The 23,115-nt window shown below is 48.3% G+C and overlaps 1 protein-coding gene across 1 annotated transcript in view; it reads left to right on the top strand.

Moving 5' to 3' along the window:
* The first annotated feature begins 210 nt into the window (after positions 1 to 210).
* Positions 211 to 23,115, top strand: part of GAN (gigaxonin) — a 60,729-nt gene continuing 37,824 nt past the window's right edge. The window contains exon 1 of the mRNA XM_047790090.1: positions 211 to 560. Coding sequence (XP_047646046.1) covers positions 394 to 560 — 167 coding nt within the window. The 5' untranslated portion in view covers positions 211 to 393. The remainder of the gene's footprint in view (positions 561 to 23,115) is intronic.

Here is a 23,115-nt window from a genome sequence, read left to right as displayed (position 1 = left end):
GCGCACCCCTCCACCGCTGCAGGGATCTCTCCAACCCGTAGACTGCCCCTCATCACTGCGCCTTTCGGACACCAGCTGGTCCCGCGTAGCAACGAGGCTTCTGATTGGCCGCCTCCGGCGACGGCGGGCGCGAGGGAGGGCGCTAGGGCGCGGGGGCGTCGCGGAGAAATGACGCAACGCCGTGGCTCCTTAAAGGCGCCGGCCCTTCGCGCCGCGGATGGCGCAGGCGCGTTTCGGAGGCTCGCGCTTGTGCTCCGAGCGCTGAGAGCCGGGCCGGGCAGGCGGGCGCGCGCGGGCTGGGCGGACGGGACGCGCGCCGTAAGCGGGCCGCCGGAGGGGTCTAGTTGGGCGGTGTCGAGAGCTGGACCCACGAGCTGAGGAGTGGACACCGCGATGGCCGAGGGCAGCGCCGTGTCCGACCCTCAGCACGCCGCGCGCCTGCTGCGAGCGCTCAGCTCTTTCCGCGAGGAGTCCCGCTTCTGCGACGCGCACCTGGTCCTCGACGGGGAAGAAATTCCGGTGCAGAAGAACATCCTGGCAGCTGCCAGCCCGTACATCAGGTGAGGAGGGGGCCGGGCGGGGCCGCGCTGCCGGGATCCCAGGGGCGGGGCGAGTCGGGCGTGTCCCAGGAGCCCAAGGTCCCCACCCCCCAGCCGCTGGGGTCCCTCTGGTCACCGCTGAGCGCGGTGTCCCTCCAGGTAGACACCCCGGCCGGGCCTCACCCGTCGCCGCCCCCCAGGACAGCCCTTGTGGCCTTGGTCGCCCCCGGGCTGGGCCCATGCCCCCACCGGACCACTGCCCCTCTGGAGTTGAACCCTCACCACAATACCCCCATCCTCTCCCTTCAGGGTCCCACCACCTCGCGCTCACTCGGGCTTCCGAGCCCCGGAGGCCCCAGACCCGCACCCGCAAGTAGGGCGGGGCCGCACCCGGGGAAGAGCCCGCCCCTTCGCCGGGGCCCAGCTCGCGGATCCCGGCTGAAGTTTGCCGGCCCGTCGTTCGCCTCCAAATCGACTCACAGTGGGCCGGGCCCGGCGCCGAGAACGCGGCCAGGGAGCGCCCCTCTCGCGGAGCCAAACAAACACCTCCCTTCGGGTGTGGGCAGAGGGAAAACGCTATTGGATTTCCTCCTTAGGATGGATGATCTGATCCCTCAAGGCCCAAGTTCTTCTCAAAAGTGACTTTTCCACTCCCTTGTGGAAAGTGTTTAAAAGGAAGGGTAGTGCGTTATAGACACACGTTAGACTAAGCTGTAGCACATTTTAAGGACTAGTTCTCAGGATGGTTACCCCCCGAGGACCACGAGCTTTTAGCGACATAGAGGAGGCGTTTTAAAACAAAGCTTAACCTGATTTGCTAGCTCAGCTGATGAGGTGAATTAAAGGTTGATAAGACACAGTGCACTTGCAATTGTATCCCATTTGGAAGGGGTCTGTTTTAGCAACTTTCTTGCAAACTGGGTCGGTCTTTTAATAAAAGGAAAAAAAACTGCTAAAAGCTACAGAAACTGCCCAGTAAGCTGGTTAAATATAGACTAATAGTAGAGAATGTCACTGGAATTGACAGGTCAGAAAAAGCAAAATGATGTGTACTGTATTCTTAGTGCTTTATCCTAGCAGAAATCTGACACACAAACTGCATTTTAACCTTTGCATTAGGAGACATTTGTGCCAACTCAGAAGCAATGCAAGCGCTCTGGTAACTTTCCTGGCTCTCCTTAAATTCATTTGCACTCCTTGTGGATTTAATAATGGGTTTGGGGGGTGTCGCCGTTAGTGTGGAATTTAGATTGCCAACGGGACAAATGGCTCATAGCTGGCAGTTCAGAGCTGTGAGCAATCAACATAAAATTGAAATCAGCAGGCCAGAGTCTTCCCTGTATCCAGAGTATTCTTCCCTGTTGGGGGAATTGCTCAGGAAAACTACTTTAGATGCATTATTTTCCTTCTTTAAGTGGCATCCACTTGGCTTAAAAGAAAATCAAAACTCAAGTACAGGAGTTGCTGTCGTGGTGCAGCAGAAACAAATCCCACTAGGAAACATGAGGTTTCGGGTTCGATCCTCAGCTTCACTCAATGGGTTAAGGATCCGGTGTTGCCATTGAGCTGTGGTGTAGGTCACAGACGCGGCTCGGATCCTGCGTTGCTGTGGCTGTGACATAGGCCGGCAGCTATAGCTCCAATTAGACCCCTAGCCTGGGAACCTCCATATGCCTCAGGTGTGGCCCTAGAAAAAAGACAAAAAAAGAAAGAAAGAAAAAGAAAATCACCAAATACACGCGCTCCCCTGTCTATGCTTCATTTTTGTCTGTAGCACTTACGACTCTGATATATCCTGTATTTTACTCATTTACTTTGTGGGTCTTCTCCAGCCACACTGGAAGCTCCCTGAAGCCAGGGGCTTTTCCTTTTTGTTCCTTACGTATCCCTGGCATGCAGTGCCTAGTGCTTAGCAGCTGCGCAGAAGCAGGGACTGCCTTCCTTTCTGCCACAGCAGACTGGACACAGGAGGACCGGCTCTGGCGTTTGCATTTCAGAGGCTCACATGTCCCCGATTGAGAAGAGCCCTGAACCTGCCTTCTGTTTCCAGCTTTCACTCTTCTTAGCTGTGAGATTTCAGTGGAGGACTTCATCTTGGCTTCAGCTCACTAGTTTGATAATGAGAGAGAATATGTATCTTCGTCTCATTTAATCTTGGACGCACGCTGTAAAGAAATAGGTAACAGTTCTTTGAATCCCGCACAGGTCTGCACATAGGTCTGTCTGCAAAGGTAGCAGTATCACTGCTCTGTCCACTTAATCAGGAAAGGGGGGGTAATCCGCCTGTGGCATGGGGGCACACAATGCCAGTACGTAGTAACGTGAAATGTTATTTGTAATAGCTGTCATTTAGGTGTGAAATATTGCTAATCCTAGTAGCAGAGCCAAGGGACTTCAGATCCCCTCGAGTTCAGTTTGCTTACTTTCCAAATGCAAAGTGAGCCTCGGTGGGTGTTAATGATTTGTATTACAGTGAGGTTACTAACACTTAACGGTGGAACTAGAATCAGACTCTGGGTTGATAATGCCTAGTCTCCTATTTGGTTACCACACCACGTTACAGCCTTGCTTGTGTTTAACTCTTCTTTGTGTAAACTCTCCGGCCTACTGACTTGCGATGTGTTATGATTTACGTGCTTATTAAGTACTTTCACATACTATCTGATTTTGCTTTTCAGTTTCAGCCATCTTGGATAGTAAGTAGAGCTGATATTTTTGACATTTTACAGATAAATATGAATTAGTCATTATATGTTTTTTCAGTGACTCATTGCCCTAAGTCTCTTTGGCTATTGAGGTGGTATATTTGTTCTTGGGGTTCTTTTAAAACGATCAGTCTCAAGACTTCTTCAAAGTAATTTGACCAATTTGCGTCACTGATTAGCAACTGTTTTTGCTACCAATGATATTGGGCTTTTATAACCTGGCTGTTTGGTTTGAAAGGAACGTAAAGAATTACAGTGAAACAAAAGGAATTTGTATGTTCTAGAATTTGATGTTTCTTACTTTCCCTTTTGAAGCTTAAGCATTGAGATCTGTGATGTCATTAACATGTGGATTGAGTGTTCAAGAGTTTGGTAGTCTCTCAAGTTGTATAAAAGTCTGGGTTTTGTTTAATGTCTCTAGCCTAGTTTTAAGAATTGCCATGGGGGTCTGAAATTGTATGGTTTTAAACAATGTTATGTACTGCTTCTGTAAGATCAACGGAAGGAATCCATCCAACATTGTCACACTAGGAACTCAAGCAACTCATTCGATATACCTTCTGCTGAGTATAGAAGTCTTTTAACCTAACTTACGGATTTAATCTCTTCCTGTGCTTTATCTTTGGTTCCGCAGTTGTTTTTCCTCCCAATAGTCTTAGCAGTCATACTACACAAGAAAGATTTTCAGTATAAAAGGCAAAAGCCAGAAAACCCCACATTTGGCAACAAAACCCCAATGATAACCTGAGAAAAGATGGTGCGGGGTGTGTGCCAGGCAGCCCTAAGGTTCCCATGCTATGGGCATCATGCAGGCAGGTGCATCCACAGTCTGTCCCTCAGCTCTGGAAGTGGAATGTGGCTTTCCCAGCATGGCCTCTTCCCAGCATTTTCTCATGATTCCTGAATGACATTTTTCCTTTGGGAAAACAAAATCTATACGTAGCTGACGACCTTTAAAAATGATGAAATTAAGGAGTTCCCTTTGTAGCTCAGGGGTTAATGAACCCGACCAGGATCCGTGAGGACGAGGGTTTGATCCCTGGCCTCGCTCAGTGGCTTAAGGATCCGGTGTTGCCATTGAGCTGTGGTGTAGGTCAAAGAGGCGTCTCAGATTCCGAGTTGCTGTGGCTGTGGTGTAGGCTGGCAGCTGTAGCTCTGATTCAGCCCCTAGCCTCAGAACCTCCATATGCCAAGGGTGCGGCCCTAAAATAGCAAAAAAAAAAAAAAAAGGTGAGGGGGATGAAATTGAATTCATGGCTTCCTTTCTCAGCAACCCTGAGAACTTCTGAGATAGGTTCCCTGAGGCTTAGAGGAAATTTTCCTTTCTCTTATATATTGCAAAATTTGCTTTGCTCCTGTCTGAGGCTCTTCTGATTCTGGCACAGTGCCATTGATCTGATGTGGAGTTCAGACTCGTTTTTGCCGTGAGCCGTGGTTCTAGGGAGTGATGCATATGAAAAGGATTTGGAAATGAATTGCTGTGTGATTCCGCAGTGGCATTTTAGTGGCTCCGGACAGGTCCCAGTCCTGTATCCACTTGGGGGAATTTTGTTTTTTCTAGGGAATCTGTTGGGACATGAGTGTCTTTAACTTTTAGACCTGAAGAGGAAAGGAAAAAGAGATTTCCAAGACCTCGGGATGCTTTGATGAGTTAGCCAACAGGAATTGGCATATTTGTCCCTTGATTTTTGCAAGAAAGTTTGACAGGGGAGGGTGGAGTGCAGACATTGGGCCTAGAATCCAGCAACTTCTCTGGGCCTCAGGCTTCTCATCTGTGAAGTGAGGGTGATGGGGCTGTGTGAGCCGCCGATCCCTTTCAGTCTGAATTGGGTGGCTCCATGCTGTTTTGTTCTGCTTTGTGTATCTGTGTCCTGGGGAGGGGATCGGTCTCTGTTCTTACAGCTTTACTGCATCATCTAAAGTTTTGTTGTACATGGATGTTACAGCCTTTCCTTTGCTTGGTCATACAGGACTTGGTTGTATATTCAGCTGTATAAACCCAGCCCTGGAGAGTTATTTTCTAACAAGCATTTATTTTATGCTGTTCATGTGGATGTGTTCCAAGGCCTAATTATTAATGAGCCTGTTTTGCCTTTTAAATCTAAAATTTGACTCAGAGATGATGCTGGTGAAACTTGTTAAGGAGAGGAGTGTGGTCTCTGTAGGCGTCCAGGTTTCACGGTAGTGTAGACATTGTCATCACCCTTTCTTTGGGTATTTGAAATTTGCCCTGTGGTTTATGAGCACTCGGCGTCTGTTGTCTGCTCTGTGCAGGGCATGCTCTTTGCCCCCAAGTCCCTGTCTTTCGCTTGTGTTTTGAGTTCGTAGTCACCTGTGTATATAGCAGCTCATGAATCATGATCAGAAGGGTTTTGAATAGTGACTGTAAGCTGTTAGTTTCTTCGTGCTCAAGGGTTCGGCTAGAAGGGAGCTCCAGGTTCTGAGATGATTACGGAATCCTGGGCAATCTTTAAATCAGATCACCCCTACCTGTTTCTTGCTGTCCTCTGATGGAGCTGGGAAAGAAGTTGGGCCTGAATATCGTTTAACGGGGATCTAGGCCTTGTTTGTTTTTATCCATTAACTGTAAGGCATCCCTCACAACTGCTTGAAAAGATGAAATCTGTCCTGATGGGATTACAGTCACATGGTTCAAAACAATCACCTCCATTCCCCTTCTCCTCCTCTTTAATTTTTGCAGTCGTATTTGATTAAACCCTGTTCTTAATGAGAGATTTTCAAAACTGATATGAAAGTATGTTCGGTTTTAGAAGATCAAAGAATGTTTTCTCTGGGCATCTAAGGAAACTAAGCACTTGTACATTGGAGCTCTAAGTTTAACACAAATTACTCATTTCAGCAGAAAGATATGCGTTTATTTATATAAGGCAGTGGTTGCCACTCTTAGTAGCAGTGGATGCTCTCATTGTGGAGTGGTTTTCGGAAGGTTTCAAGCGAGGAAACAGATCAATAAAATTCTCGCTAGCCTAGTGAGCCTAACATAAAGTGAAGTGTTGAATGCTTAGATTTATTGGAGAACTTTGCCGAGGGTGGCTGTTTTGAGTAACAGTAATGTCACAGACGTGCACCCTGGCTCCTGTGAATACTAACTGATAAGCTCTCCTCTTTCACCTGTGGACTTTACCTCTTCTTACAGTTTGTACTTTCCCCCGCAAGTCCTCTTCAGTGTTCGTGAAGTCGTTTTTATTATGTAATTTAGCGAGTTAAGCCAAGTGCTTTTCCACGTAGAAAGTCTGGTTCCTTGGATTTAGAGTGGATAATACAGACTAAGCATCCAGACTACAGAACCACCTTATCCATTGTTTAACCTGTGAATCAGTGTGTCTCATGATATCAAAGTGGGGCTTAAAATCTATTTATAAGCCATAAAGAAAACATAATTAGGACAAATAAGGAGTTGTTTGGCTTAGAGCACCATACAGTCCATCCTTTGGGGAACTGCATCAGGCTTCGGAAGGATACAGGCCTATCATTTTGTACACTAGAGCTATAATACAAATGAATAACTTGTAACTTAGAATTCTAGGTTAAGGGTGGAGATGAGGGAGCGTGGGTGTGACAAGTGGGAGGTTATGGTTGCAGCCTTGAATTTGAGTTCCACGGGTCCTCTGCTCCTCAGACACTGCGAGTCCACAGAAGGAAGGGCTCAGGTAAAGGTGGCATTTGTCGCTCTGTGGAAGCTCAAGGTCGTGTGTCCTTCTCAACATCCTCTGTCACTCAGCCGGGGTTCTTGACCCCTGTGCTCAGAAGAGCAGGGAGGGGAGTCCTCTTCCTAAGTGCTTAGTGCCAAAGAGTGTCTTAGCCGGAGAAGGGTGGTCGGATGTTCCATCGCTCCCTGGGAATAAATTATAATAGTTTTTTCTTCTTTTCAGAGATTTTCGGGAAATAGAACACTTAGGGAAAATAAGATGGTGGTGAAATATTTTGTTAGATGAAACAGAGTTAGCCTTCAGGCAGTAAAGCTTCAAGAGGCAGCAGGTATCAAATGGAAGCGGGAGAGCAGACTGGTTTTTAAAAATAGACTGTGATAGAGGGTTATAGACCAGTGCAGTGTCCTTTGTTTTCCCTTCTAGAGTTAATGTGCTAATGGATGTAGAACCTTAGAGGTACATTTTTGCTCGTAGGTATTTTGGGATTCTCACAGCTGCTGAGTATTTCTATGTCTTTTTAGGGACTCTTTAAAAAACCATTTGATGCGTGTCATTTTCATGTTAACCTGATGAGTAGAGATACGGTAAAACATAGTTTTATAGTCAGGTTTGCATTCATCAGTAAGCAACTGCCTAGGCCTCTGAATAATTGCAAATTGTCTAGTATTATTGAGCTCAAACTGCTTTCAGGCTCTTGGCACTGAAATTGATGAGTCCTTGAAATGGAGGAGACCCCACATTTAGGGCGTGAGGTCAGAGGAGCCTCTTCTGGCGCCTAGAGCAGGTTCCCTGGGAGTGGCCAGTGGTGTGAGGACCGTGGGATGGCAGAGGGCAGAGGGGACCCTTAGAGAGAAAGGTCCTTGCTCACTGCTCTTACCTCCTGCCAGAGCCCACCGCTGCTTCCAGGATGGAATTGGAGGCCGGCAGAACCCATCATCTTCTTGAATGTTCCCTTCGGTCAGCCATGGGAAGAGCGTCCCCCTCCATCCAGCTTTTCCTCCTGTGCTGAGGTGTGGGGAGGTCAAACTTAAACTCGCAGATTAGGGGCTTCCCTTCAGGTCTGCTTTCGTTGTTTGTTGTTTGTTGTCATGTCTGGCTTCTTAACACCGCTGCCTTGTGTGAACTGAGCTGCCAACTTTGCCCCTTGCCTGAAAGTGATAATCCCCATGGTTGGCAGAGAGGGAGCAATATTCTCATTTTTCTCACCTCCTGCAGTGGAGCAGGAACAGAGCAGTTGCTCTGCCTCCTCCCTTAACCATCCTTTTTCCTGTCAGTAGGCACGGGGCCTGTGAGAATGTGCACCACTGCCCCAGCTGTTGGTATAGTCTTTAGAAATGTCATCACCGTCTTAATCCGTATGCTTGTGGGTTGTGCTCACAGCAATAAAGTGCAGTTTGGGATCAGCACTGTCTAAAATGGGGAGTTCCTGTTGCGGCTCCGTGAGTTAAAAACCCAGCTAGTATCCATGAGGATGTGGGTTCCATCCCTGGGCTTGCTCAGTGCATTAAGGATCTAGCCTTACTGCAAGCTGTGTGAGACGTAGGTTGCAGGTGCGGTGTGGATCGGGCATGGCTGTGGCTGTGGCATAGGTTGCAGCTGCAGCTCTGATTCAACCCCTGGCCCCGGGAACTTCCATATGCCGCAGGTGTGACCCTAAAAAGAAAAAAATAATGGTAAAATAAAATGACCAAAATGTGCTGTGTATTAATTCATCACAGAGTTCCCTGTGAAGGGACCTTATATAACTAGTGTTGACTAATTCGGGTTAGTCGTTCATTCAACAAATACACTGGAGACGAGCCACAGCTGTGTGCTGGGGTGTCTGGTGCCGAGAGACGGGCTGGCGCTCCCACCTCGTGATTTCCAGGACATTCTGCCTTCCAAGGCTCCGTCTGCTTTCTGGCCTGCCAGATTCTGTCGAGTGTGCATTCAGTGGTCTCCGGTAAACAGGGTCGGAACTGAGACCAAGCGCGTGGAGACCTAAATCCCTCAACATGTTCTTCCTATGGCTGCAGGGCCAGTAAAGGAAAGAAACGGGAAACTAATGGGTTCTAAATTATTTTTGATGTTGGCTTCACTTTTCACTGCTGTATATCCTAGTGTCGTGTGGTGGTACCAGACTCTCAAGAATGGGGAAAGAAGAGATGGGTTTTCTTGTTGGAGTCGTCCCTTGTGAAAGTCTACTGTGAAAAGCGTGTGTAAGTGACTCGTCCAGTCCCTCGCTGCCGTGGTGGTGGCCCCAGTTCATCACATTACAGAAACAATGGCATTGGTTTGGTTTGGTTTGATTTTTGGATGCACCCACAGCATATGGAAGTTCCTGGGCCAGGAATCATCCCTGAGTTACAGCTGCAGCCTGTGCCACAGCTGTAGCAATGCCAGATCCTTAACCCACTAGACCACAGCTGGAACTCTGAAAAAACTGTTTTTGTTTTTTTTTAATTAAATTAAAAAAAATTTTTTTTTTAAGGGCCTCACCTGTGGCATATGGAAGTTCCTAGGCTAAGGGTCCAGTTGGAGCTACAGCTGCTAGCCTACACCACAGCCATAGCAACGTGGGATCGGAGCTGTTCTGTGACCTACACCACAGCTCACGGCAACGCCAGATCCTTAACCCACTGAGTGAGGCCAGGGGTCGAACTGAGTCCTCATGGATACTAGATGGGTTCCTTACTGCTGAGCCACAGTGGGAACTCCTGAAACAACTGTTTTTAAGTAGAGAACATAGTTCCTCGGTCAAGATTCCCTAAATGCTTGTTCATTCAATCAAACTTTTCTTGAGCGTTTGTACCATTCAGCATTTCTTGAGCATTTGCATGTGGCACTGCCATGTCTGGGCCGACATGGCCGCAGCATCCATGGGGGCCAGCTGGGTGCAGACAGTGAAGAGGTCTCATCTCAGAGACAGGTGAGGCAGGGACGTGGTGCTGCTGTGGACCGGGCAGGGGAGCGCGGTCAGAGCCGTCTAACCTGAGATGGGTCAGGGAGAACTCAGCAAGCAGAGCTGGGGCAGAGGAGGGCACAGGGGATAGAAGCGCAGAAGAGACAGAAACAGACTGGCACCCCCAGGGAGCCAAAGGCCCGCACCAGGAGGTGGTGAGCAGTGGGTAGGAAGGCAGGAAACAGATTAGGGGCCTTGTAGTCTCGGGGGGCACTTCCACTGCTCCCCAGTAAGCTCAGGCTTCCGCTGTAACATCCCCACAGAGCTGTGTTTGGGGGGCTGCCGGGGAGGTGGCGGGTGTGGGAAAAGGACCTAAAATTTTTTTCCCACTTGGTTTAGTCTGTGGGGGAGACTTTGGGTTTTAAGGATTTAGATTAGGCATTGATGGGAGCCATTTAGGAGGGCACAGCAGTGGTTCAGGCAGGACACAAGGCTGCCTGGGCTAAGGCTTCTCGGGGGCTGGAGTGAAGTGGCTGGAGGAGAGAGACTGTCAGCAGGACTTATTGGTGAGAACGAGGAAAACCCAGGGGCAGCTGGATTCTCTTCCCCAGCGCGCAGTACTTCTCATCGCTTACCGTCAGTGTTAAGGACAGCTTTTTTTCTCTTTTGGTCTTTTTAGAGCCACACCTAGGGCATATGGAGGTTCCTAGGCTCGAGGTGGAATCGGATCTGAAGCTGCCGGCCTATGCCACAGCCACAGCAACACTGGATCTGAGCCTCGTCTGCGACCTACACCACAGCTCATGGCAACGCCAGATCCTTAACCCACTGAGCGAGGCCAGGGATCGAGCCTGCGTCCTCATGGATACTAGTTGGGTTCTTAACCCACTGAGCCACAGCAAGAACTCTATGGACAGTTGTAAAAGACTCGGTAAAGTTCAGGACGTGTTCTCAAAGTTTGCAGTTGTAAGAGAGCAAAGGATAGAACCAAGGCTGTTTAAACTGTGGATGCTTCACCATAGGGATGCCGAGGAGGAAGAACCACTTGCATGATTCATAAGGTTTCACGGGGGAAACAGAGTTGAACGAGGCCTTGAGGGGGAGGAGCTGGAGGTGGCTGGGCGAACAGGGTACGTAGAAGGGGCGAGGAGGATGGGTCAGGTGAACCAAGGTGCCAGGGCAGGGCCTTAGGGATGCTCTCAGGGAGTGAGTCCACTGCCTGGATGGGACTGGGGCTGGGCTGGGATGGACATGGTGGGAAGTGCAGGTGCATGGGCACGTAAGAACGGTTTTCTCAGGGGCCAGGCTGACGGGTCTAGGTTTTTACTCAGTCAGTCACCAGTAGTACTGGGAACAGGACTCTCCTTGAAGAAGGCAACCTGGCTGTCGTTTGCTCACAGGCCTAGGGCCCCGGTGTTGCCGGCTGATGCAGGTGTCTGTAGTGGTGGCAGCGGCCAAGGCCAAGCGTAGGGGCCAGCGGCTAACTGGATGCGGGAACTAAGCTCAGGAGGCAGGAAGAGCTCACAGGGTTTGAGTCCAGCAGCTTACGCAGAGTGGGGAAGGTAACAGTCTGTTTTTGATGGCTTGAATTCAGCCACTCCTCTATAAACATGGTAATCCTGCCCTTCAGTTCTATGGAGCGTGACACAGATCTGAGGATGCGTGTTTCTCATCTCTGCCTCTCTTGTCCTCCTGCTTTTTATGGGCAGAGAAATTCCTCTTCATCCTTCAAGACCCAGTTCTGCCTTTGTAACATTTTCCCAGTTTTGCCAGATAATCCCCGCCTCTCCAAGCTCCCCTATAGTGGATGGCCGATATCTTCAGTGCAGCACGTGTCCGTCTTATCCAGTGGAGAGAAATGGAGCAGAGGGCTGGGCTGGGTAGTTTGAAAGCGTCTTTTATCTCTAGGGCCAGAGGCACTGAATCCATTAGTGGGAAGGCTATAGGTAAGAGAATTAAGATGACTGCCGGCTGTGAGGACTGATGAGCAAGTGCAAGAAGGGAGCTCGGGATGCTACGTGCAACGCCTCCAAATAAGGTGAAACTTCTGGACGTAGCGTTTGGCCGTACAGCTACGTCTGTGTGGGGCCAGAGCAAACTACCCTGCAGCAGAGTGCAACCTGGAGGAGAGATTTGATCTTGTGCTCTTGTAGACGGCACAGTCAGCTCCGCAAAGCCCGTTTCTGGTGCCATGAAACCTGGCAGAAAAAGGCACCAGATTCTTGATTCCAAAGTAGTAGCTCCAAGTGAGAGAGCTTTTGTTACAGCATGACTAAAGGATGAATAGAGGAGCTTTCATTCCCTTGACAACATTTTGGAAGGCATTTTCAGCTTCGAGTTGTTTGGAGAAGTTTATAACAGGAGATTATAAATTAAGGAGGTGCCAGAAGCAGAAAGATGGCTTTAAAATGCTGCAGTCAAACTCCCTCTGAGCTGCCTCTCATTTATTCAAGGGAGCTGAAAGGGGGTGTGTTTCAGGCCGTGGTTGGGTTTTGGTTTTTGTTTTCCTACTCTCACTGTCTCCTTTTTTAAAAAGAAAAAAGACAGTCTGAATGCTTAATGCTTAATACTTAGTGCTTTGGTTTGAACGGCTTTGAAAGGATAAATACACAGAATAATAAATGCACGTAAATTCTTACTTCTCTCTTATATTCATTTGGCAGTTCCACTTTCCCTCCCTTTGAAAAGGCATCCCCCCTCCTTGTGACTCTTCACAGTGGGGAGAGGGCATAGAAAGTGAGTAGAGACAGGGTCCTACGTCTGCCGTCTGGAGCTCCTGCAGCCTTCAGTGCCGTTTGTGCGCTGCTGCCAAGAAGAACCAGACCCACCAGTTTTTAATAGAGAAGATTTGTATGAGTGCCCCCCCGATCAAAGAGCCTTACTCTGGAGTTGGTCACTTTCATGGGGTCTTAAGGTTATGGGAGGGGCCTCTTAAATGCATCAGAAAAATCTGACCTGAGTAGAAAATCTGGAACTATTTGACAGGTTGAGGCATGAATGTCTTTCTTTTATTTCCAAAAGGTCAGGGTGTGACCAGAACAAGGAATCAGGCTTGTTTCATCCGAGAAGAATTTTTTTGCTTCACAAGCTGCTGCATCATGATTCTGTCTTTGAACTCATCTTAAAATTTTAACATGCATTTTCAAAACTTGTCTTTTAAGCGGTAAATTTTATTGACTGCTTTCCTTTCAAGATTGCAAGAACTAGATTTGAATTTTAAGAATCTGTTTTTTATACAAAAAGTTTTATGGAAAACCACATGAGAGTTCAATTATTTATGTCACCCCCAATTCCGGTTCTGAACAGCGTTCTTATATATTGTGAAAGTTGTCATCTCTATGTATATGCCATTTCTGGTTCATCTTTTCATTTGAAGCATTTCATATCCCTCCTGTATCTCAGTGTAACGTTCATAAGCATCTTTATAGCTTTTCGTTATGACATCACACTGCTCTGCCGTATAATTTGCTTCATCATTCCCTTTGACATGTTAATTTCCAGTTCTTGTCTCTTCTGAATAGTGATACTATAAACAAATTAGAAAGAGAAAAAAAAAAACCCCTCTTGGTTCTTTTTTGTTTGTATTTTTGGTGGGTAAAGAAAGAAACAGATTTGTTCTTTTTACATGAATCCAGATTACTTTCCAGGAAGACTGGATTATCATATCAAGACCCTGGCAATGTGGATCTGATTTTTTTCCCCCGAGATTTTTCTTTTTTTCTTTCCTTCTTTTTTTTTTTTCCAGGGCTGCACCTGCAGCATGTGGAGGTTCCCAGGCTAGGGGTTGAATCAGAGCAGTAGTCACTGGCCAGATCCAAGCTGCATCTGTGACCTATACCACAGCTCATGGCAATGGTGGGTCCTTAACCCAATGAGGGAGGCCAGGGATCGAACCAGTGTCCTCACGAATGCTAGTCAGATTTGTTTCCACTGAGCTACGATGGGAACTCCCTTTACTTTTTTTTTTTTTAATGGTCACATTTGTGGCATATGGAAGTTCCCAGGCCAGGGATCGAATCTGAGCCACACAGCTGTAGCAACACGGATCCTTTAACGCATTGTGCCAGGCTGGGGGTCGAACTCTCATGTCTGCAGAGAGATGCCACTGCAGTCAGATTCCTAACTTACTGCACCAAAGCAGGAACTCCAAATATGTTTGCTTTTGAAAAACGCCTTCATTCAAAATGTGTAAGTCCCCTGTGTGCTGGGGGTGGGAAAGGACTCTGGCACACTTTTATGCTAGGGAAAAAATTTTAAAGAGGAAGAAAGGAGTTCCTGTTATGGCTCAGTGATTTACGAGTCTGACTAGGAACCATGAGGTGGCGGGTTCAGGCCTTGCTCAGTGGGTTAAGGATCCAGCATTGCCATGAGCTGTGGTGTAGGTTGCAGACGCAACTCAGATCCCCCATTGCTGTGGGTGTGGCGTAGGCTGATGGCTACAGCTCTGATGAGACCCCTAGCCTGGAAGCCTCCATATGCTGCGGGAGGCCCTGGAAAAGACAAAAAAAAAAAAAGAAAGAAGAAGAAGAAGGAAAAAGATACACAACAGAACATCGTATAAGAAAGAGACGACAAGGGGTGGGAAAGCTGCGGAGGGAGAGCCAGGAACGAGCCTCTACTCTCTGCAAGACCCATACGCAGACCGTCTCACGACATTTAAACAGCACTAAAGACGGCCCCAGAGTTGAGTTTGCATGTCCAGAATTTAAAAATCAAATACGCAACATCACTGATCAACAAACTACAACCCACAGCCTGTTTCTGTTTGGCTAAAAGGTTTGTTAAAACAAAAGCAAAGAAGACTATGTGACAGAGACCATGTGTGGTCTGGAAGGCCTAAAATATTCCTGACCCTTTGGAGAAAAAGTTCCTTTTGTGGCTCAGTGGGTTAAAACCCAGCTAGTATCCGTGAGGATGAGGGTTCGATCCCTGGCCTCGCTAAGTGGTTAAGGATCCGGCGTTGCCTTTAGCGGTGGTCACAGACGGCTCAGATCCACGTCACTATGGCTAACACAGGCTGGCAGCTGCGGCTCCAATTCAGCCTCTAGCCTGGGAACCTCCATATGCCATACATGCAGCCCTAAAAATAACAACATAAAGCTGTTCTTTTAAAAATTGCTAAATACAGTGGCCAAATCCAGTGAAAACCTCTAAGTGCTTATCCTCCTGGCCTGCGTGCTATGCTTATCACTCTGGCCATTTTCTTGACACTTGTTCTCTCTGGGCTCTGGGACACCTTTTGTCCCATTTCCCTCACAGTCTGCTTTTCCGGTGCTCCTCCTGTCTGTCCCCAGCCTGGTGTGGTGCAGGATTCTGCCCCCACCCACGCCGCTGTGCTCATCTCCTCCACAGGTGCTGCTGCCCCTCCTTCCTGAGCCCCAGGCGCCTCTCCCAGCTGGACGGCCCTCCATGCGGTGCTCAAAGCCTCCGGGAGAAACGAGGCGTCCGTGGGACACTGCCTCCTCCCCTTACCCTTACCCTCACCCTCGAATTGATGCCACCACCTACCATTTCGACCTCTCAGGCCTCTGGCATCCGTCTCCTCCTCCTCCGCACCATCACTGCTGCTGGCGTCCTGGCTTCCCGTAGCTCTGTGTCTGTCTGCCTCCACGCCAGTCTCCATCAGTCTTCCACAAGCTGCCGCCAGAGTGAAGTTTCTAGAATGTAATTAGATAATGTTCGAAACACTGCTGTCTCTGCAGATGTGGTTGACTCAGGCGCTGGGGCAGGAAAAATATACTGTGTGCCAGAAAGTCAGGAGGTGCTCCAAAGAAGATAGAGGTTTTTGACGGAACACAGAGCCCACCTGAAAAAAGTCCCAGTGGCCAAAGCTGGAACTATATGAGCAAGAGAAAGAACAACGTTGGATTTTAATCTATACAGTAAAAGAAATACCTGTGTGTCTATGGCTGCATAAATGAGTGGATGGATAAATAATAAACAAATGGGGGAGAAGAGACCATCCTTTCATACAGAATTTTAGATGATAAACGAGGAAGAGGAGTTTCCTTGCAGAGTAACGGGTTAAGGGTCCAGCATTGTCGCTGCTCTGGCTCAGGTCGCTGCTGTGCTGTGGGTTCAGCCCTTGGCCCAGGAATTTCCACATGCCATAGGCCCAGCCAAAATTTAAAAAAAAAAAAATGTAGAAGAAGGAATAAGAGAATAGGAAATCACCATTAGGACACCAGAGAAGTAATGGTTGCAGGCAAGCTCTCCTAGTGGATACTACAGTTAGTTTGAGGGGGAAAAGGATGTTTATATATTCTCACCGTACCTCCTCCAATATATTTATGCATTAGGAAGGGGAAAACAGTAGCTTGTGGTGGAGAAACCCATCAGGTAAAACACCTAACCAAGTGGCCGAGGCGTCGTGTCAGCAGGAATAGCACATCGCATCACGTTCTCCCGCATGAGGAAGGCACAGCCTCACTTGGGTCGTGTTCCTGCCAGAAATGCACAGCCTCAGCCAAACCCTCGGAAATTAAACCCAACTTCAGGGCCGTTGTACAAAATGATCGACCAGTGCTCACCAGAGTGTCGGGTCTTGAAAGACCCAGAACGACCGAAGAACTGTCGCAGGTAGAGGGGACAACTGAATGGACTTGGGTCCCAGAACAGAGGAAGGACCTGAGGGGGAACCTGGTTGAATGTGAATAACGTCTATAGTGTACTGACGCGTACTGTACCAGTTTTTATTTCTTTTTTTTTTTTTGTCTTTTTGCTATTTCTTTGGGCTGCTCCCGCGGCATATGGAGATTCCCAGGCTAGGGGTTGAATCAGAGCTGTAGCCACCGGCCTACGCCAGAGCCACAGCAACGCAGGATCCGAGCCTCGTCTGCAACCTACACCACAGCTCACGGCAACGCCAGATCGTTAACCCACTGAGCAAGGGCCGGGTCCGAACCCGCAACCTCATGGTTCCTAGTCGGATTCGTTAGCCACTGCGCCACGACGGGAACTCCCAGTTTTTATTTTAGTTTCGATCATCGTACTAAGATGATGTAAGTTATCGGCATTCATAGGTGGGCTCTGGGAAGGGAATGTAGGAAGCCTACAGTTCTTAACGACTTTTCGTGTGAGTCTAAAATTATTTCAGAATAAAAAGAGTTTTTTCAGACCTCCTCAGGAGTGGCCCATCTCCCTCCAGGTGAAGTCCAGAGTCTTTTGCATAGTCCTTTGACCTGGGTTTGTTTATTTCCTACAATGAGATTGATGGTACGCGTTTTTGGCAAGAAAACCATGGGAATGACCCCGAGCTCCCCTCAGTGTGTCATGTTGGAGGCCTGTGATGGCCCTTTGTCCCAGCAGTAGTGGCATTAGTGTCCACCAGGTCAGCCCACTTGTTTCCTCTTTGGGATGAAGAAATAATATGGTGGAGCTTAGGGTAAGACTTTGAGATTATGTAAACACTCCATTCCTCATCAGTGTTTACTCGATGGTTTGAGCATCCACGTAGGCTCTATACCTATCATTCTTTCTGTATTTACTAGTCGGGCTGTTAACTTTTTTTTTTTTTTTTTTGTCCTTTGTCTTTTTTATGGCCACACCCACAGCTTATGGAGGTTCCTGGGCCAGGGGTCTCATCGGAGCTGTAGCCACCGGCCTACAACAGAGCTGCAGCCACTCCAGATCTGAGCCGCGTCTGTGACCTACACCACAGCTCACAGCAATGCCAGATCCTTAACCCACTGAGCGAGGCCAGGGATCGAACCCACAACCTCATGGTTCCTAGTCAGATTCATTTCCGCTGTGCCACGATGGGAGCTCCCAGGTTCTTAAATTTTAGGCTTAAGAAGCTGGTTAAAAAATCGTGCTGTTGACTGAGATGGGGACTGCTTGGGGAGCGACAGGCTTCCAGCAGGCTGGGAAAAAGATTTATTGTGGAGCACGATGGGTCCTTGATCTAGAGGAACACCATACTCAAGGCTTCAGATGGACCAGCTCGTTGAGATCCAGTTTTTCAACCCATGCCTAGTGCTGAGTTGAGTACTGTACCTAGAACCGCGAAGGGGCTGGTCATGGTTTTCATTGCTTTGCTCATCGTTTACATCTTTCCCTCCAGGGATTGCTGTGTCTCTGCCCGTGGGGATTAATGTCACTTGTGGTTGTGCGCACCCCCTGTCCCTGTGGTAGTCTGTGGTCCAGGCTCCCTCCCTGCCTGCCTGTCCCCCAGCACACACACGGACTCACACTCTGCAGTGTCCCTGGGCTGTCCTTGTTTGAGCTGTAAATCACACTTGCCGCTTTCTCTTGTCAGAAAACAGCATCTTCTCTACGATAAATTTCTCTTTTGTTCAAACCACATGACTCTGGAAGGCATATGCTTTGTGCTTTCATAGTTCTTCCAGATATTTCTGTAATTGGATGTGGTTCCTCAGAGCCGATCTAAATATGAAGCGCCGCCTTTCATCTTCGGCACGGATGCAGTGACATCAGGAGGGGGGTGGGTATATCTCTGTGGCTCCCCCCCCCATGGTCGGGGACAGGGAGGCGTAGGACTGTGGCCTCTGCGTCCTCGGTGCCCAGGTGGCTCGGCTTCAGCTTCATCCTGGGCTGGGGGTGGGGGTGGGGGGTGGGCTGACACCTGGACAGTAAGCCTTTGATTCTCTGGAAGGCTTTCCTACCTTTTTCAGGTTTCTCTCACTCTAGCTCCTAATTTTCCATGCGGTGCACCAGTGGGGATGAGGGCCAGGCAGTGAAGCCGGGTAGAGATGGAGGGGCCAGAGCATTAGGCTTGTTCACGGGAGACAGGCCTCCCCCACAGCCGGCCTTAGTGTCCAGTTTACATTTGGGCCTCAGCACAAAGGCAGATGATTGCTACATGGTCAGCCTTCAATTCTGGAATTGCTGAGCTCAGCATGCTGTGAACTGGATGCTGGGGAGAAAGCATCACCCCCTCCCCCCACCCCCGGATGGACCAACCAGTGGATGCTGTGCAGGGAGTCGCCCGGCTGCCGGCTGAGCTGGCTCATGACACCACTTCTGGACACTTGAGCTCATTTTGTTTCCGAGCCAAATGAAAACAGTAACTGATCACTGCAGCACTGAACTCCGTCAGGTCCCCGCCTGGCTGCGTGCTTTTGTCAGGTCTGCCGTGTCTTCCAGATGCCCAGGGGCGCCGAGGGAGAGAAGTAAACAAAACAAAGTCCCCGATTTCCTGGGTGTAGACGTTAAACAAATGCCACCTGGTAGATGGTGGTAAATTCTAAGAAGAAAAATAGAGCAAGGAGGGAAGTGGAGGTGTTATTCTTAGACACGTGGTACCCGGGTTGCTCTGTGGACGTGTTGATGGAACAGAGACCTGACGTCGGGGGAGGGCTGAACGTGGGATGAGGAGAGTGCAGGTGGAGAGAACGTTCCAGGCAGGAGGGGCTGAGTTAGAAAAAGCTGGGGAAGTTTTAAAACACACATTGTTTCGGACCTGACGTAACTGGTCTAGTGGGGGCCCAGGGCCCTGCTTTTCTATGGAAGCTCTCCCGAAGGTTCTGGGAAGCAGTTTGGGGAGCGACTCTTAAAAGCCATTAAAAGTATGAGTCGTTCCAGGATCTGTATGAGGAAAACAGGCTTGATGGTAAGTCAGTAAAAACCGTAATCTCTCTGGCTAAAAAGAATTAGAGGCAGAGAGAAATGAGGAGAGGAAGTTAAAAGGAAATAAGGAGGGAAAAGCAGTAGTCCTGAGCTTTAATGAGAGTGCGCCCTTGTCGTAGAGGTCACCTCTTGGAGGAATAGAGGGCTGTGTCCCCACTTCTGCCTGTTCTTCGCCATCTCCTGCTCTGAGGGAACCAGTATCCGGCTGGTGGCAGTTCCCAGGAGGGTCACGCGGCACCGCAGCTGTGCTTTCTGTGGCCTCCTGTCCTTCCCACCCTGACCTTGCTCGGTCCTGTGGGAGGAGCATGGCGGGGACGAGATGGCCAGTGGCAGTGGCGGTGTGTGAGAGGACAGTGGCCGTGGAGGTTGGCCTGTGGCACCTGCTTGTCCCACTGGCCTAGGGGTCTCCTCCTCGGGAAACCCAGTCCCACCCCAGACATTTGTGGAAACACTTTCCTTCTGTCTCCGTGGAATTCTTAGGCAGCAGGTTCCTCACTCCCTTCCATGAAAAGCAGGCTTCGTTGAGAGAGGATGCCATCTGTTGATGGAAATATTACCTGCACATTGCTACTTCATAAAGCTGACTGGGACTAAAAAAGTACATTTTATTTATTTTCTATGTTTTATTTTTTTATCTTTTTGTCTTTTTAGGGCTGCACCCACAGCATATGGAGGTTCCCAAGCTAGGGGTCTGATCAGAGCTGTAGCCACTGATCTATACCACAGCCACAGCAACGTAGCATCCAGGCTGCGTCTGCGACCTACACCACAGCTCAAGGCAACACTGGATCCTTAACCCACTAAGTGAGGCCAGGGATCGAACCCACGTCCTCGTGGATACTAGTCAGGTTCCTTAACCACTGAGTCACGATGGAAACCCCAAAATACATTTTAAAAATAGACTTTTTTTTTTTTTTAAGAGCTGTTTAAGGCTCACAGCAAAAATGAGAGGAAAACATAGAGGTTTCACGTCTAGTTGCTACCTCTCCATGTGCACAGCCTCCCCCAGCAGTGACCCCCCGCAGAGGGTGCCTTGGTCACAGTGGACGAATCTTCCTTGGCACATCATCACCCAGAGTCCATAACTTGCATCAGGATGCATCCTGGGTACACGTTTTCCGGGTGTGGACCATCGTGCTGTCCTACTGACTAGTGTCTCTGCCCTAAAATCCATTTTGATGTGGATTCTAGGAGCTCGTGAAGATGAAAAAGGGGGAGGAGCATGTGTAAAACAGGCTTCCCACGGGTCTGGCCTAAGGGGGCCCACGCTCTGGGGCCCTGCCCGGTTTGAGGTGGCAGGAACCATCTGGAACCGTATGAGTAACGCCTGTGAACTGCCCAGGACTCTCTGTAAAGCTCGATTCCTTGAACTTCATCTTCTCTTACGTCCTGCTGGAGCATGTTTCCTTGCTTTTATTGGAGACCAGCTTTTGCATCCAAGGGGAAGAGACGTCATCTGGATGCTCTCTGTCACCGTCCCAGCCCATCCCATTCAGCAAGGCCTGCAGCGATTCCAGGAAGAGGGGGGTCAGGCCCCATGATCTGGACTGTTTGTTGTGACTTTGAGACCTACTGAACATTTCCAGCCAGTAGGAGCCGGTAAGAAGAGGCCAGTGCATAACCAACAGAGCCCTTGGGCTCGGTGGCACTTACTTCAAAGTGTGGCCCCCTTTCTTGGCTGTACAAGTTTGCCTGATACCACCTTCTTTCTTAGCCCACAACTTTTTTTCTTTATATAAAACCTCTTTTCAGCGTTGTCAAGAAAAACTTTTTTTCCCCTTCACTTCTGTTCCACTTTAATAGAACAGAAAATAAGTGTTTGCCCAAAGGATAGGTGATTGGAGGAAAAATAAAACTTATACTGCATCAGCCCCAGAAGGCAGGTTATAGATCCTACGGAACTGACCGAGTTGGCTGGACTTGACCTCTGGGACCCAGCAGGATGTGTCTCCAGAGCTGAGTCTCTGCAGCAGCTCTTCGCTCTGTTTCAGTGGAGCCTGGGCGTGTTGGGGGCTGGGAAGTTTGCAAATTGCCTGATTTAACCTCTTCTTTTTACAAATGAGAGAACAGGGGCAGAGAGGGGGAGTGTCTTGTCCTAGAAACAGAAAACCGGGTAAGGATGTGACAGGCAGGGATATTTATGTCTGGATACCAGAGGCCCAATCTCATAATACTCCCCATTATTCCTAGTTTTTTTCAGAGTGTTATGAAATTCTCAAAGGGATATTTTAAGACAACTGCAGTTTCTAGGAGAGCGTTTGTAAGTTGACATCATATCATAATAAAAGCAAGGATATGGTGACTTCCAGTTTACATCTGAGTATATCTCCCTCGGGCGAAGATAGAAAACAGAAAAGAAGAGACAGAGGGGTTGTGTCTCGGTAGAGGATTAAGAGGTATAAGATCTGGGGTTCCCATCCCGGTGCAGAGGAAACGAATCTGACTAGGAACCATGAGGATGCAGTTTTGATCCCTGGCCTCACTTACCGTGAGCTGTGGTGTGGACTGCAGATGCGGCTTGGATCTGGCGTTGCTGTGGGTGTGGTGTAGGCTGGTGGCTCCGGCTCCTATTAGACCCCTAGCCTGGGAACCTCCATATTCCGTGGGCGCAGCCATAAAAAGCAAAAAAAAAAAAAAAGTTCAAGCTCTTTGGTATGAAATAAGTACAAGGACATTTGTACCCACAGGGGACGAAGCCAATACTTGATAATCACTGTAACTGGAGTGTAACATTTAAAAGTTGTGAGTCACTAGGAGTTCCCGTTGTGGCTCAGTGGTTGGCGAATCCGACTGGGAACCATGGCGTTGCGGGTTCGATCCCTGGCCTTGCTCAGTGGGCTGGGGATCCGGTGTTGCTGTGAGCTGTGGTGCGGATTGCTGTGGCTGTGGCTGTGGCTGTGGCTGGCAGCTACAGCTCCGATTAGACCCTGAGCCTGGGAGCCTCCGTATGCCTGGGGAGTGGCCCTAGAAAAGGCAAGCAAAAAAAAAAAAAAAATTTGTGAGTCACTGTAGTGACACCTGTAACTTGTACATCAGCTATACTTCACTAAAAAGAGAAAGAAAACAGAAGAGCTGATTTACTTACTGCACCACGGGTGCGGCCCTAAAAAGCAAAAAAAAAAAAAAAGAATTACTTTTCTGATTTCATTCATTTTTTATTTAAGTATAATTAATTGATATAGGTTATTTTATTAGTCTCAGTTGTAAAACATAACGATGTAATATTTGTATATATTATAGAATAGTTACCACAAGTCTAGTTATCTGTTAGACATAGTTACAGATTTTTTCCCATTTTACTTTTTTTATTTTTTAACTTAAATTTTTAAATTTATTCTTTAAATTTTTTATTAATTTTTAAAGATTCTTATTTTTTCCGTTATAGCTGGTTTACAGTGTTCTGTCATTTTTCTGCTGTATATCAAAGTGACCCAGTCACACATACATACATGCATTCTTTTTCTCACTTTATCCCCCATCATGCTCCATCAGAAATTACTAGATATAGTTCCCTCTGCTATACAGCAGCATCTCATAGCTTCCACTCCAAAGGCAATAGTCTGCATCTATTAACCCCAGACTCCCAGTCCATCCCACTCCCTCCCCCTCCACCCTTGGCAACCACAAGTCTGTTCTCTAAGTCCAAGAGTTTTCTTTTCTGTGGAAAAGTTCATTTGTGCCGTAGATTAGATTCCAGATGTAAGTGATATCATATGGTATTTGTCTTTCTC

This window comes from Phacochoerus africanus, chromosome 8, assembly GCF_016906955.1.
Source record: "Phacochoerus africanus isolate WHEZ1 chromosome 8, ROS_Pafr_v1, whole genome shotgun sequence".
Lineage (NCBI taxonomy): Eukaryota > Metazoa > Chordata > Mammalia > Artiodactyla > Suidae > Phacochoerus > Phacochoerus africanus.
The sequence above is the reverse complement of the archived record's forward strand: the minus strand, read 5'-3'. Positions and strand labels throughout refer to the sequence as shown.